A 14,556-nucleotide genomic window follows, 5' to 3' on the forward strand; every position below is an offset into this window, starting at 1 on the left:
ATATCCCCCGAGCCAGGCGCGGGGGGCAAGAGACTGCGTCGCTCTCTTCCAGTTGCTTGGTCTTATAGTCTCTGGAAGTTGGCCGTTTTGGGGATATATAGATATATATCAAGAATCCTAGGGTGCAGGCAATGGTTCGTGCTAAGGACATTGCAAGCACGATGGAGAACACAGGGTTCTCAACTGAAGCCTGGAAGCTGCTGCCGGGGTGTTACACCCAAGCAGAGATGCTACGGAAGACAGCAGGCATGCCAAGAAAAACGGAATCCAGGCCGAGTCCTGCCTACCCAAAGCTCCCTGGGCTGTTCACGGCCATTCACTGCAGGAGGCATAAGGAGTCTCCAAGCCGGTAATGAGAGAGCGACCAGTCACCTGCACTGAATCAAAAGTCTCAACTGAGGGGCCAGAGAGATAGTGCAATGGGTAGGGCAGTTTGCACACGACAAAAATCCAGGTTCAAATACCAGCACTTTATATGGTTCCTGGAGCACTGCCAGAAGTGACCTCGGAGTAAGCCCTGAACACCACTGGGTGTGACCCAACAGGCAAACAAAAAGAAAAAGCACCCCAAAAAGTCTCAATGGACACCAGGAATCTAAGAATCCTCTTGGGGCCACAGACCTAGTAGAGGGACTAAGGGGCTTGTCCCATCTGAGGCCACTCACCCCTGCTCCCTCATCCAAAGAACCCCACAGTCTGACCTTGTCCACTTCTCCAACTTCTCTGTCCCCCAAAGCTTCATGCCATCTTCTAGCTGCTCAAAGATGCCAACACTCAGGAGTCTTCCGGAAACTCTCTTTTTTATTTTTTTGGATCAGCCAACTCTGAGTACTCCCCCCTTTTTTTCCGGGCAGTTTGCCAGCATCCTTCCCTACCCTCAAGTAGGTCCCGATCCCAGACATATTTTATTTTATTTTGAAAGCACCTGGTCCCTCACCTGTCCTGGCATCTGTTGCCTTGGAAGTTAACGGATGACAGTCCCAGCACCAAACACTCAACAGCTACTAGATAAGAATCTAAACGATGCCGCTGTGCTTCCCCACGCGATCTGATGCTGAGCGCCTCCAGGGCCAAGTTCTCCTTCGGGTTTCACTGGGATTGGCCTCCCGACAAACCCCGAGAGGTACGAGCCCCAGTGCCGGCTCCCCGGGCCCACTGAGTAATCCGAATCCAGACGATGCAAATTGGTGGCCTCTGGCCTGATCCGGTCTGCAGATATGTTTGACTTGGCCCACACAGAGATTTTTGTTGTTGTGCTTTTTTTTTTTTTAAAATCTGAAATAAATGCCAACATTTTTAAGAACCAAGAGATTTCTATCTCCAATCCAGCTCTCCACCTCTCCGAGTCACGCCCATCGAGCTGGCCCCTGTGGTCCTGGCACGGGCCCTCTGGTTTATAACAGAGTACAGTGCTCCCCACCGACTCAAACCTGGTCCCCTTCCCACAGTGCGTCCCACGGGCCCCTTTACAGGGGAGATCAAACAAGCCCCAAGTGTAACCTAGAGCCATCCTTCAGCCTCGCTGACAGGAGACAAGTCTCCCACGGAAAGTGCTGGCTGGCTGTGCTCCCAGCCTCCACCGCTGCCACCACGAAGTCCCCAGGACCCCAGCTACTGGCACAATGATCAGAAGACACAGATGCCCAGGAACGTGACCCAGTGGCCCAGTGCATGCAAGGCTCTGGGCTGGATCCCGGCACTGCCCCTCACCTCCCATAAAAGACAAGAATGTACAGAATCCTGGGGGCTGGAGCGATAGCACAGTGGGGAGGGCGTTTGCCTTGCACGCAGCCGACCCAGGTTCGATTTCCAGCATCCCATATGGTCCCCTGAGCACCGCCAGGAGTAATTCCTGAGTGCAAAGCCGGGAGTAACCCCTGAGCATCGCTGGGTATGCTCAAAAAGCAAAAAAAGGGGAAAAAAAAGAATGTACAGAATCCTGCTCTTTCTCTCAACCTTCTGCACCCTGACACGTTCCCACTCTTCCTCCTCTAGACAGGGCAGAGAACAGGGCTAAGAAGATGTGGTTCCCACAGCATCTCTTCAAATACAGGGGATACAAAAAAAAAAAGACACAATGACTACAAAGAAAAGAGAAACCTCAAACCCCTGTGGGTAAAGGCAGGCCTCAAACAAGGGCTCTGCAGCTTAAGGAACGATGCAAAAGGGCCCCACAGGTTCCTAAAAGAAATGTGAGGGCCTGAGCGGTATAATACAGGGGGGTAGGGAGTTTGCCTTGCATGCAGGTTCAATCCCCTGCATCCCATATAATCTCTGAGCACCACCAGGAGTAATTCCTGAGCTCAGAGCCAGGAGGAAGCCCTGAGTACCACAGGGTGTGACCCTAGAACAAAGCAAAAGAAGCATGCGTGTTACCTTTAGAAGGCTGAGGGGGATCAAGAGTGATAGCACAGTGGGTAGAGTGTTTGCCTTGCACACGGCCGACCCAGGTTCGATCCCCAGCATCCCATATGGTCCCCGAGCACCACCAGGAGTAACTCCTGAGTGCAGAGCCAAGAGTAACCCCTGAGTATTGCTGGGTGTGACCCAAAAAGCAAAAAAAAAAAAAAAAAAAAAAAAAAAAGAAGAAGAAGAAGAAGAAGAAGGCTAAGGAGACAGACAGCAGGGCAAAGATCATTGTAAAGAACAAGGGAACAGAGCAACAGTTTGGGGATAGAGTATATCATCATAAAAAAATTTAACTAAAAAAGTAAAAAAAAATTTTTTTTTTTAATTATAAGGCTGGAGACACAAATGGTTGGCGCACAAGCTTTGCGTGTGGAAGCCCCAGAGTCAAACCTCGGCGTCACATGATCCTCTGAGCACTTCCTGACGGGCCCCACAATTCCCTATACGCCCACTCAAACGTGGACATTTATTTGTCAATTATAACTCGCCATGGCAGCGCGCCAATATATTGCAGACATCATAAACCACTAAACGAGACATTAACTAAGAATGTAACCCCCAGGGTCCACAAACAAAATGCAGAAAAGGCACTCGCACCCCTGTGCTCCTCGCGGCCTGATCCACAATAGCCCAAACCTGGAAGCAGCCCAAACGTCCAAGAATAGATGGCTGGATAAAGACACCCGGGTCCGATCACAATAGAGTGTTACTCAGCCGCAAGGAAAGACAAAGTCATGCGGCTTCTGCTCCACGCCGGGACTCGGAGCGTCTCACGCTGGGCGAGGTTAGGCAGAGGGAGAGAGATGACAGGAGGGTCTCTCTCATGTGGGGCACAAGGGAGCCTGATGGGGGCACAAGGGAAGCCCACAGACAGTGAACACAAAGACCAGGGGAACTGGTGTTCAGCGGGAAACAGGCCACCTGAGGGGGCTGGGGGGCAGGACAGGGAGGGGGACAGGGCAGGGAGGGGGTCTACAGTGGAGGGAAGAGCTCACCCAGAAGGGGGGATGCTGGGAGGCGGTCACCCGGTGCAAAAACTTCTCTGCCTTAAGAAAGTGCCCCTTGGGGGCTGGAGCAATAGCACAGCGGGTAGGGCGTTTGCCTTGCATGTGGCCGACCTGGGTTCAATTCCCAGCATCCCACAGGGTCCCCTGAGCACCGCCAGGGGTGATTCCTGAGTGCAGAGCCAGGAGTAACCCCTGTGTATCGCTGGGTGTGACACAGAGAAAAAAAAAGAGATTGCGTACTTTCTTCAGAAAGCCCAAGGAAAGTTCTGCCCACACCCCTGAGACCTTGCCCACCTCATACCCCCTGGGAACGGGCACCGGCCACAGGGACTGCTGCTCCGGGGATTCGTTTTCTCTCGGAGCTTTCCAGATTCTGTGCCGCGGTGCCACACGCCGTCCTGTACGCGTCTGTTTGGGACAGGTGACATCCCACGTCTGGGCGGACTCCATTTGGGTTTGTTTGTGAGCCTCACCCGGGAGTGCTCAGGGATCACCCGAGTGGTGCTGGGGGAACCATACTCAGTGCTGGTGAGAGACTCGAGCAGGGCACGGGCCAGGCCAGGGCTCTACGCCTGGACTTTCTCCAGCCTCGGACACTTCTTTTAAAATCTTTGTTTTTTTTTTTCCTCCTCCCCACCAGTGAGACGATGCATAAATCAGAGTGACTTCCGAGGGCGCCAGAAGAGAGGCGGTGAACAGCCAGCTGAGTCACCACGGGGCCCTCTCCGTGGCTTGAATTTCAATCCGTTTTCACACCACGTGGAAGCAGATCCCAAATAAATCCCCCATGCACCTACCAACCAAATCCCAGGGGGGCTGCGAGGTTCCTGTCTGCTCATCCGCTTAAGCTCGAGGAAGGAACTCCTCAAGCAGCAGCAACCAGAAATAGCACCAGGTTACACCGGAGGAGCCGAGGCGCGCGCTCTCCCCCTCCCCCCCTCCCCCCCACCCTGGCCCCCAGGCTCAAGTGTGACTGGCAGGAAGCATCAGGACTCGGGCAGACGCCAAGGAAGATAGAGGAAGCAATCCAGTCCGGGACTCAGCCGCCCGGGCCACCCCCCGCCCAGCTCTCTCCGCGGGCTCACTCTAACCCAGTTCAGCCCAGCAGCAGCCCTACTCGGGGTCTATTTCCAGCCCTGATCTCCTGCCCAGGGCTGGAGCGACAGCACAGCGGTAGGGCGTTCGCCTTGCACAGCAGCCAACCCGTGTTCGATTCCTCCGTCCCTCTCGGAAAGCCCGGCAAGCTACCAAGAGTATCCCGCCCGCACGGCAGAGCCTGGCAAGCTCCCCATGGCGTATTCGATATGCCAAAAACAGTAACAATAAGTCTCACAAGGAGAGACTGGTGCCCGCTCGAGCTAATCGGTGAGCAACGGGATGACAGTGACGGTGACAGTGATCTCCTGCCTGCCCAGACACTCCACTCCAGAAGAGGGCGTGGCAGTCATTTTCCCACTGGTACAGGGCCCGGGGGTCTAGGTGCCCACCACGCTGTCTGCAGACACAGGCCTTCTCCGCCTTCTCCCCCACACCCCAAGGCCTAAGTGTGCATTCGAAGCATCCTAACAACGTGTCAATTCCGGTACGATGGACACGATGCAGGGGGGAGGGAGGGCGGAACCATAGGCAGGACCTAAAGGGGGCTGCCAACCGACATGCAGTGACAGGAGGGCCACCAAGACTAGCTGTCCACGGGGCTGAAGCCACAGGACAGCGGGTAGGGCGCCTGCCTTGCACGCAGCTGACCAGGGTTCGATCCCCGGCATCTCATATGGTCCCTCAAGCCCTGCCAGGAGTGATTCCCGAGTGCAGAGCCAGGAGTCAGCCCTGAGCATCGCTGGGGGTGGCCCGCAGACAAACAAAGCACAAAGATTCACTGTCCAAAGGCACCAAGGCGGAAGACATAAAGTCAGAGGAAGGGAGGGAGCCGCAGGGCCCCCATCTGGGGGGTCGGGCTTTCCCTGAACCCAGAGGAGGAAGAAGCGTGGCTGGTGGTCACTGGCCCTGCTGAGGGCTGCTGCTGCGTGGACCGTTTCGGCCGAAGTGCAAGGTGGAGAAGCCCAGGTGTGTGCCCGCACCTGGCCCAGCCGCCCTCCTCCGCTCCCGGCCCTGCCGCTCCTTGGCCACATCCAGCCTCTCCCCTGAGCACCCCCCTCTCTCCAGGCCGCCTTCTCTACCCACCGACAGAGGAGAAGATCACACAGAGGAGGAGAAGGCACAGAGCGGGGCCTTCCTCCACGTAGGTCCCAGATCACTCTACTGCCAGGTCCCAGATCACTCTACTGCCAGGTCCCCAGATCACTCCACTGCCAGGTCCCCAGATTACTGCCAGGTCCCCAGATCACTCTACTGCCAGGTCCCCAGATCACTCCACTGCCAGGTCCCTAACAAAGCAGCAGAAGTCCCGCCCCACCGCTCTGCTGGGCAGATGCAAATTGAACAGTGAGGGCTGCGGAGACGCTGCAAAGGGCTGGAGCACCTGCTTTGCACGTGGGAAACCGGGGCTTGATCCCCAGCACCACACGGACTCGGAGAGGGACCTCCAGGCACTAAACACGACACAGTCACAGAGCTCTGCCAGGCGTGGTTCCCCCAACTCTGCCCTTGGCAGGGAGGAGAAGGAGAACAGACTTTTGCACAGGGAGACACTTCCCCCACTCACCTCCTCTCACTTACCTCCTCTCACCTCTTCTCACTCACCTCCTCTCACTCACCTCCTCTCACCTCTTCTCACCTCCTCTCACTCACCTCCTCTCACTCACCTCTTCTCACTCACATCCTTTCACTCACTTCTTCTTACCTCCTCACTTCTCACCTCCTCTCACTCACCTCCTCTCACTCACCTCTTCTCACTCACATCCTTTCACTCACTTCTTCTTACCTCCTCACTTCTCACCTCCTCTCACTCACCTCCTCACTCACCTCTTCTCACTCACATCCTTTCACTCACTTCTTCTTACCTCCTCACTTCTCACCTCCTCTCACTCACCTCCTCACTCACCTCTTCTCACTCACATCCTTTCACTCACTTCTTCTTACCTCCTCACTTCTCACCTCCTCTCACTCACCTCTTCTCACTCACATCCTTTCACTCACTTCTTCTTACCTCCTCACTTCTCACCTCCTCTCACTCACCTCTTCTCACTCACATCCTTTCACTCACTTCTTCTTACCTCCTCTCACTCACCTCTTCTCACTCACCTCCTCTCACTCACTTCCTCTCACTCACCTCCTCTCACTCACTTCCTCTCACTCACTTCCTCTCACTCCTCACCTCCTCTCCCTCACCTCTTCTCACCTCCTCTCCCTCACCTCTTCTCACCTCTTCTCACTCACCTCACTTCCTCTCACCTCCTCTCACTCACCTCACTTCTCACCTCCTCTCACTCACCTCCTCTCACTTCCTCCCTCTTGCATCCTCTCACTCACTTCCTCTCACTCCTCACCTCCTCTCCCTCACCTCTTCTCACCTCCTCTCACTCACCTCCTCTCACTCCATCACTATTGACAACAGGGTCCTCACGGTTCGCCAACACCGTGGCCCTGACACAGCCTCCCTCTCTGAAGCTGTTTCTACCTGAGCTGCTCCACAGAAGCTCAGGTCTGGGCTCGGCATTTCTCCTGACGCCCCTGGAGAGGAATCCATCACCCGCCCACCTCCCTTTCCGGGCCTTTTTGCTGCCCCCCAGCCCTGCAACAAGCCCAGCACGCAGTGCCTCTGGCCAGGCCGGTGGAGCTGTGTGGGCGCGGGCATGGGGGCGGGCACACGGGGTGCCCGGGGGCCAGGCCCTCGTTGTTCAGAGCTGACACCGTCCTGTAATGTGAAATCAGTGAAACGTCTCCCGGGCAGCTCCACCTCCTCACACGCAGGCATGGCCACCTGGCTGCTCACCCCCGTGAGGGGTCCTGCCCGGGGCTTCTCCAAGGGGCTGTGCCCGAATGCTTCCTTCAAAACCCTGCGCAGAGCCACGGCACAGCGGGAGGACGCTGGCCCTGCGTGCAACTGACCCGGGTTCGATCCTGAGCACCTCATGTGGCCCCCCCAAGTCCGCCCTGAGCACAGAGTCAGGAGTAAGTCCCCCCCCCCCCCGTGACCCTGAAAGAACAACATGCAGGAGCTTCAGGGAAACTGTCTGTGAGCACTGGACCGGCCCCAGCTTCACACTCGCCGCAGCCACGGTGTCCACAGGAAGTTCCAGCAGATCCAGGGCCCCTCACCTCACAGTCACGGCCGGCCAACAAAGGGAGGCTGGAGGCCTCCAGACGCCTGTGTGGAGGCTCTTGCCCTTCCAAGCCACTTTTGCGTGAATGCATGAATGAATCACCAGCAAGTCTCCTGAGACACAGCCCCTCTCGGCCCCTCTAGGCCAAGGGCACGGCACACCCCACACCCCTAAGAAGACGCTGCTCAGGATTCTGTCTCTCACCCATGATGGGCGGTGGGAGGAAGTCAGAACTCAGTGGCTGGGGCAAAATGAGTTGGGTCAAATCAGAGACTTTTTTTTTTTAATTGGGCTGGAGCGAGAGTGCAGCAGGTAGGGTGTTCGCCTTGCACGCGGCTGACCTGGGTTCGATTCTTCTGCCCCTCTCAGAGAGCCCGACAAGCTACTGAGAGTATCTTGCCCGCACGGCAGAGCCTGGCAAGCTACCTGTGGTGTATTCGATATGCCAAAAACAGTAACAACAAGTCTCACAATGGAGATGTTACTGGTGCCCACTTGAGCAAATCGATGAGCAACGGGATGACAGTGACAGTGAACTTAGGGACTGGAGAGCTATAGTACAGTGGGTAGCGTGCCTGTCTTTCACACAGCCACCGGTCCAATCCCTAAGGCCCCATATAGCCCCCTGAGCCCTACAGGAGCATTTCTGAGCAGAGCCAGGAAGAAGCCCAGAGCGCAGCCAGGTGTGGCCCCAAACAAGCCAAAAAAAAAATGTATTGAATCTGTTACTAAGGAGAAACGACCACTTTCACAGCTCTAAGAACAACCCTATATGAGAAGATCTTTGAGGTCACTATTCAGAGGGGTCTGTTAAGGATGCTCAGCCAGGGAGGCAGGGGGTGGGAGGTGGGGGGCAGGGGGAGCACAGTGGCCATGAAAGCTGGAGGGATTTTTTTTTTTGGGGGGGGAGTTAGTTCTGTTTCTTGCTTTGATACAAAAGCGGCCTGCAAAGTGTCCTTTGAAATCTCGGCAACAGGCCTCCTGGCCTCCGGGGAGAGCCACTTTGCAATTGTGCGGCATTAACAACTGTCTGGGGAGAATGTGTGAAGCCACAGAAGCTGTTGAAAAGTTAAAAAGTCAGGAAATGGGTAAACTGACCTAGAGAGAGAGACCCAGCCAAAGGGGGCCACACACGGTTCGAATGCCAAGGTCAGAAGGAAGGAGTGTGTCCCTTTAAAGCAGGGAGCAACATTCCTTCCCGGAGAAGCGGCAGAGGCTCTCTCCGCACCCCCCTCCTATCTGCCAGTGTGAAGTTTGACCCCAGCTCAACCTAACGCCCACAGGACGTCCCACCTCCTCCGAACAGATATCGCCGGGGCTGTAAAACCCAGCATTCCACCGGGCGCCACCAAACCCACATCGTTCCAGACCCACCGAACAAATCCCAAAGGTTTGCTGGGGTGGGGGGAGGAAATGTGGGGGCTCCCCGGCCTCTGTTCTTAGGGAGCAGAATCCTGGCTGGCCTTCATTTGGGGAGAGGGGAGGATGGTTTGTTTTCCAAAGGAGGACTCCCCACCCCCCATCTCCCAGCGCTGGCGGAGAAGAAATTCAAAAGAGACTCCTTCTCCCAGTCTCCCCAGATGGAGGCAAGTGGCAGATCAATGTACAGCTCGCAGGGAGGAATTTAAATACAGTGTGTGCTAGCCTGTGGCCGAGGAAAGAAGCCACTTCACATCTTGCCAGACAAAAACCTCCGTCCCCAGGAGGTCAGCTTCCACCCGGCCATTGCAAAGGTGTTAGAAAGAGGCCAGTGGGGAGGAGATAAAAGGCCATTTGGGCACAAGCCCCCTGCCGACCAGGGCTTTTTCTCTAAAGTGTCTCCTTTTCAACAGGGAAGCCTTTTAAAACGACATTTGCTTTGGAGGCCTACCTGAATGACCGTGTGTGGGGATCCGATTTCACCTTTTGTCCAGGATCAAGTGAGAAACAGTAAAACCCGCAGTCAGCATCTTAGAAATAGCAACTCCTTAGCTAATAAAGGGAAGGCGGTGGACCCTAAGATCCCGGCTCCAGATGCAGCGAGAGGAAGAAGGTGACAAATGCCAAGTAATCGTATGGACACGGGCCCAAATGGCGACACACTACATTTCCGTTAGAGCAAGAGCTGAAGCTGCAAAACGGCAATTGTTGGCGTTTAAACTGAAACATGGGGAAGGGGGGATCCTAGTTTGGTTTTTTTTCTCCTAACATTTTAATTCTCTTTCCCCTAAGAGGATTGGAGCGATAGCACAGCGGGTAGGGTGTTTGCCTTGCACGCGGCTGACCAGGGTTCAATTCCTCTGCCCCTCTCAGAGAGCCTGGCAAACTACCACCCACACGGCAGAGCCCGACAAGCTCCCTGTGGCGTACTCGATATGCCAAAAACAGTAACAACAAGTCTCACAACAGAGAACCGTTACTGGTACCCGCTCGAGCAAACTGATGAACACCGGGGACGACAGTGCTTCTGAAGTGCTTCTGCCCCTAAGAGGCCCTTGCTTCACTCCTAAAAACTTTGCCAGCAGTCCCTGGAAATCGGCAAATGCATATGGAAAAAAATGACAAGGCACTCTGAACCTGAAAGATGGAGAGAGGAAGGCAGTTCATTGATGTCTAATCGTGGGTGTCTAACATCAGACACCACTAATTAGACACCCCATGAAACATCACGTGAGACATTCGACATCCCATTCAAAGTCTGTCCATTATTATCCAAAGGAAGAAATACCCTCATTCTGCAGCGCTTCCGGTCCTTGGAGTTGGCAGGTAAATATAAAATTACCTTCTGAGTCAAGCCTCCTTCAAATTCATCTCGCATGCATAAAAACAAAACCCAACCCTCTTTCCAAGACCCGAGGAAGTGGCAACACTTGGATAGAGAGGGAAGGGGGTGTGGGGAAGGAGGCTCACAAAAAGACATCGGGCATTTGCATCCCCAAGGGGAGGTGGTCCCAGTGGAACTGAAATCAGAAACCACTTCCAGACACACATTCCTCGAAGCTTCAGCGCCTGGAAAACCACATCCCACCCGCTACTACTGCTGCTAGAATGCCAAGAGGTCACTTTCGGGAGGAATTGTCATCGAGAGGGCTCAGACTCTCCGTGTCACCTTAGCCTCACCTATCAGGTGGGCCTTTCTGGACAAGCAGGTTACAATGAGGGAGGGCTGGAGCAGGGAGTGATAGCACCAGGGGTCTGGTGCTTGGCGGGCCAGCGTGAAGGGATGAGGGGTGGGGGGAGGGATTGATGCCCGGCACCCCAGATGGTGGTCCCTGGAACCCTGCCAGGAGTAATCCCTGAGCACTGCCGGGTGTGGTTCCCAAACCAGAAAAAAATAAAATCAACCAGGACTCGAATCTGCAGGTGGTGTGTATTGAGCAATTTTTTTACGACTGCTGGTTATTAATAACATCTTCAGGAATCCTTCTTCGCCGCGGGAAATCTTTCTTAAGCCCCCTCCACTTTTGGGGGGTGGGGGCGGGGTGGGAGACAGTAAACAATGTAGAGAAAATGGGAACCTGATTCAGTGTATTCCCTTCATCCGTCCCCCCCCAAAGGGCACAGATGAAACACCTAAATCTCACAGCCCACGGCGCGCAACCGACACACAGGCGACCGACGAACAGAGGCAGCAGAAAGCGAGTCTCCAGCGCACGCCCCGTCGGGGACGCGCAGCTCCTCCCGCGGTGCCGCCGGCCGGAGAGAAGGGGGCGCCGAGCCCGCTCCCCGGGGCAGCTCTCCGCGGGGGTCCTGGTGGCCCTGGGGCAGCTGCGCACGCTGGGGGGCCTGCCCACCCCGAGCCCCGCTGCCCGGGCGCGCCCCTCCGTGCGCCGCCTGGCCTGGGCCGAGGGGAGGGGGCGGGGGTGGCACGCAAGGAGGCTGGTCAAGGGCTGGGGGACAGGCGGGGAGTCTCCGAAGAGGGTCCAAGCCGTCTGCCTCCGGATGGGGACACAAAGAGGGGCCGGCGAGTCCGCCGGAGTGGCAGGGGGGCAAACGAGACTGCGGGGAGCAATAACCTGCCCGCTCGGGGCCGAGGTGCGAGGCGAGCGGAGAGCCCTGGCCGAGAAAAGGGCGCCGCACGCGGGCAGGGGCCGGTGCGGGAGAAGGGGGTGCGTTCCTGCGTGCAAAGGGGGCTGGACCGCGCAGGGCACGGGGAGGTCCGGTGGCAAAGCGAGGGGGTGGGGTGGGGGGAGTTCTGTGCCAGCGGGAGAGATCGCAGCCTCGCCGGGAAGAAGGAAGACCCTGCATTCTCCTCGGATTCGGGCCTGGCCAGCCGGGGGAGGGAGGGGGGCGCGCGCGCTTACCTGCATGGTGACGACCCCCAGCTCCTCGGCCGACAGTCTCTGCATCTGGCTCGCCAGCACCCGCGCCTCGTCCAGGATGGAGAAGTCGGCGCGGGCGCGGGCGCCCAGCAGCCAGCACGCCAGCAGGCAGAGCAGCCAGCGGGGCGGCCGCGGGGCCCCGGCCCGGCCCGGGCAGCCCGGGCGCGCCAGCACGGCCGCCGCCGCCGTCGCCGTCGCCGCCGGGTCCCCGCCGGGCTCGCGGGCCATCGCCGCCTCCCCGCCGCCGAGCAGCCGGCGCCGGCCGGGCGGGCGGGAGCCGCGCGGGGTCGCGCCCGGGGCCCGCGGGGCGCCGCAAAACTTTCTCCAAAGCGGCGCCCGCGGCTGCCGAACTTCGGGGGCGCCCGGCTCAGGGCGCGGGCGCGCGGGCCGCCGGCATCGCGGGGCTCCGGGACTGACAGTCGGCGCCGGCCGCCGCCGCGTTCTTGCTTCCCCCGCGCCGGGTCCCGGTGCAGCGCGGCGGCCCGGGCCGAGCGGCTGCAGCAGCAACCGGGCGCGCGGCGAGGCCCGGGAGGGCGCCCGACGGGGCCCGGCAGGGCAGAAGGAGCGGGAGCGAGGTGGGAGGGGGCCCCGCGAAAGCCGGGAAGGAAGAAAGAAAGGCGGCGGCGGCGGCGGCGGGTGGGGGAAAGGGAGGTGTCTGGTGCCACCACGCCGCGCTCCGGCTCCGTGCACTTCCCGGCTCGGCCGCCGCCGCCGCCGCTCGGCGGGGATTTATGGCAGGAGCGCGGGGGGCGGGGCAAGCCGTCCCCCCACCCCCGCCCCCGCCCCCCTGCTCGCCCCTCCTCTCCGGCCCCGGCTCCCGCCTCTCCTGCAGCCCCCCACCTCCACCCCCACCCCCCATTACCCCGGCCCGCCTCGGATTCCCGGGGAGCGGGGCTCGCCGCCCGCACCCGCCCTGCTGCCCCGACTGGGGTCCCGGGGAGCGCGCGGCCCGGGGTCCCACCCGCGGGAGGTTGCGCCCAGCCAAGTCCCTGGAAGTTGGACGACGCTGGCGAGCAGCCCGGGCCCCGTCTGGGACGCCGGGACTGCCGATCGCGCGACCCCACACCCGGTTCCCTCGCCCCTGCGCCGCGACGGACAACAATGGGTCGGTCTCGCACGCGACGGGCGCAACAGATCTTTCTCTCTTTCTTTCCTTTTTTCTTTTCTTTCTTTCTCTCTCTCTCTCTTTTTTTTTTTTTGCACCGGCTCCTGGGGGCCTGGGGCTGGGCTCTGGGGTCTGTCGACATGAGCCTTTAATCTTCACGACATCCCTAAGAGGTAGGGGTCTTGATCCCCAAATTTTTAGGTAACAAAGGCCGAGGCTTAGAGAGGTGGAATGACTCGCCGACGGTCACCCCCCGGGGGAGGATGATGAGAGGGGGATCCCTGAGTGCAAGCCCAGCTCTCTGGCTCTTTAAAATAGGAAACTTTCTGCTCGCTCGCTCTGTCTCTGTCTCTGTCTCTGTCTCTATCTCTGTCTCTCTCTCTGTCTATCTCCAACTCTCTGTCTCTCTCTGTGTCTCTCTGAAAAGCACAAAACACTCTCTCTCTCTCTCTCTCTCTCTCTCTCTCTCTCTCTCTCTCTCTCTCTCTCTCTCTCTCTCTTTCGCACTCCTGGCTCCTAGCTGGCTAAGTCACCTGCTGGCAAAGACGTCCCTGGAACAAGTGGGCAGCGGAGAGCAAAGACAAGTCCCCATTCTTGGAAGCTTTACAGGGCCACAGCTTGTGGGGGTCCTGGGAAAGAGCCGGGTCCAGCAGGGGAGGGAGAAAGGGATTGGCGTGCAACAGGATTTGAACTGGGGGATTAGTGGGCCTTTGCCTGCTTTTCCTTCTTGGACTCCATGCTGTCAGCGACTCCCCCTGGAGTCCTACCCTGAGTCTCTGAACCAGCCCCCCCACCCCCACGCCCACCCCACTTTCCCTCTCTGGGTCATCTGTGAGGGCCAGTTGCTTTGGGTGAATTCACTTCATAGACCAGCGCCCAGGACAGACGGCTGAGGGGCTGGGACCAGCCACCAGTCATGCGTGGCTATTCTTCAGCACCTATTTGTGACTCGGTGAGACAAAACATACTGCCTGTGTAATAAACGGAAATCTACAAAAAAAACCCAATTGTTCATCATATGATTATTTTGACCTCTTCAAGCTTACTGAAGCTGTGAGAACTTTCTCCTCAATTGCTCTCAAATGCCTCAAGAATGGTTTTCCCTTTTTTGGATTTTGTTGTTGTCATTGTTAGTGTTTTGTTGCTCAGGGCTTACTCCTGGCTCTGTGCTCAGGGATCACTCCTGGCGGAGCTTGGGGGAGCCCTATGGGGTGCCAGGGATGAAGCCTGGTTGGCTACAGGCAAGGCGAGCACCTTATCTGCCCTACCATTGTTGTGGCCCCAGTCTAAAACTTCTTGTTTATTCAACTTCGCAGAAATCTCTACCCGTGTATGAATCTGGGTTCTTGGTGCCCACTCCCTCACGTCTGAGTTCTGTGTTGCCAGCACCCGCCGTCCTGAGCTTTCATTAGCTTTGTGATGGTTGCAAAAGCAAAGTCTTGCTTCCTCTGCCCCAAGTCTCCTGGTTTGGGGCTAGAGAGGTTGAACAGCAAGTGGGCAATTCCTTTGCA

General features: G+C 57.5%; 1 protein-coding gene across 1 annotated transcript in view; it reads right to left on the reverse strand.

Moving 5' to 3' along the window:
- Positions 1 to 12,168, reverse strand: part of CACHD1 (cache domain containing 1) — a 247,408-nt gene extending 235,240 nt beyond the window's left edge. Inside the window, exon 1 of the mRNA XM_055138282.1 lies at positions 11,923 to 12,168. Coding sequence (XP_054994257.1) covers positions 11,923 to 12,168 — 246 coding nt within the window. The remainder of the gene's footprint in view (positions 1 to 11,922) is intronic.
- Positions 12,169 to 14,556: the final 2,388 nt, after the last annotated feature.

Source organism: Sorex araneus, chromosome 5 (assembly GCF_027595985.1).
Source record: "Sorex araneus isolate mSorAra2 chromosome 5, mSorAra2.pri, whole genome shotgun sequence".
NCBI lineage: Eukaryota > Metazoa > Chordata > Mammalia > Eulipotyphla > Soricidae > Sorex > Sorex araneus.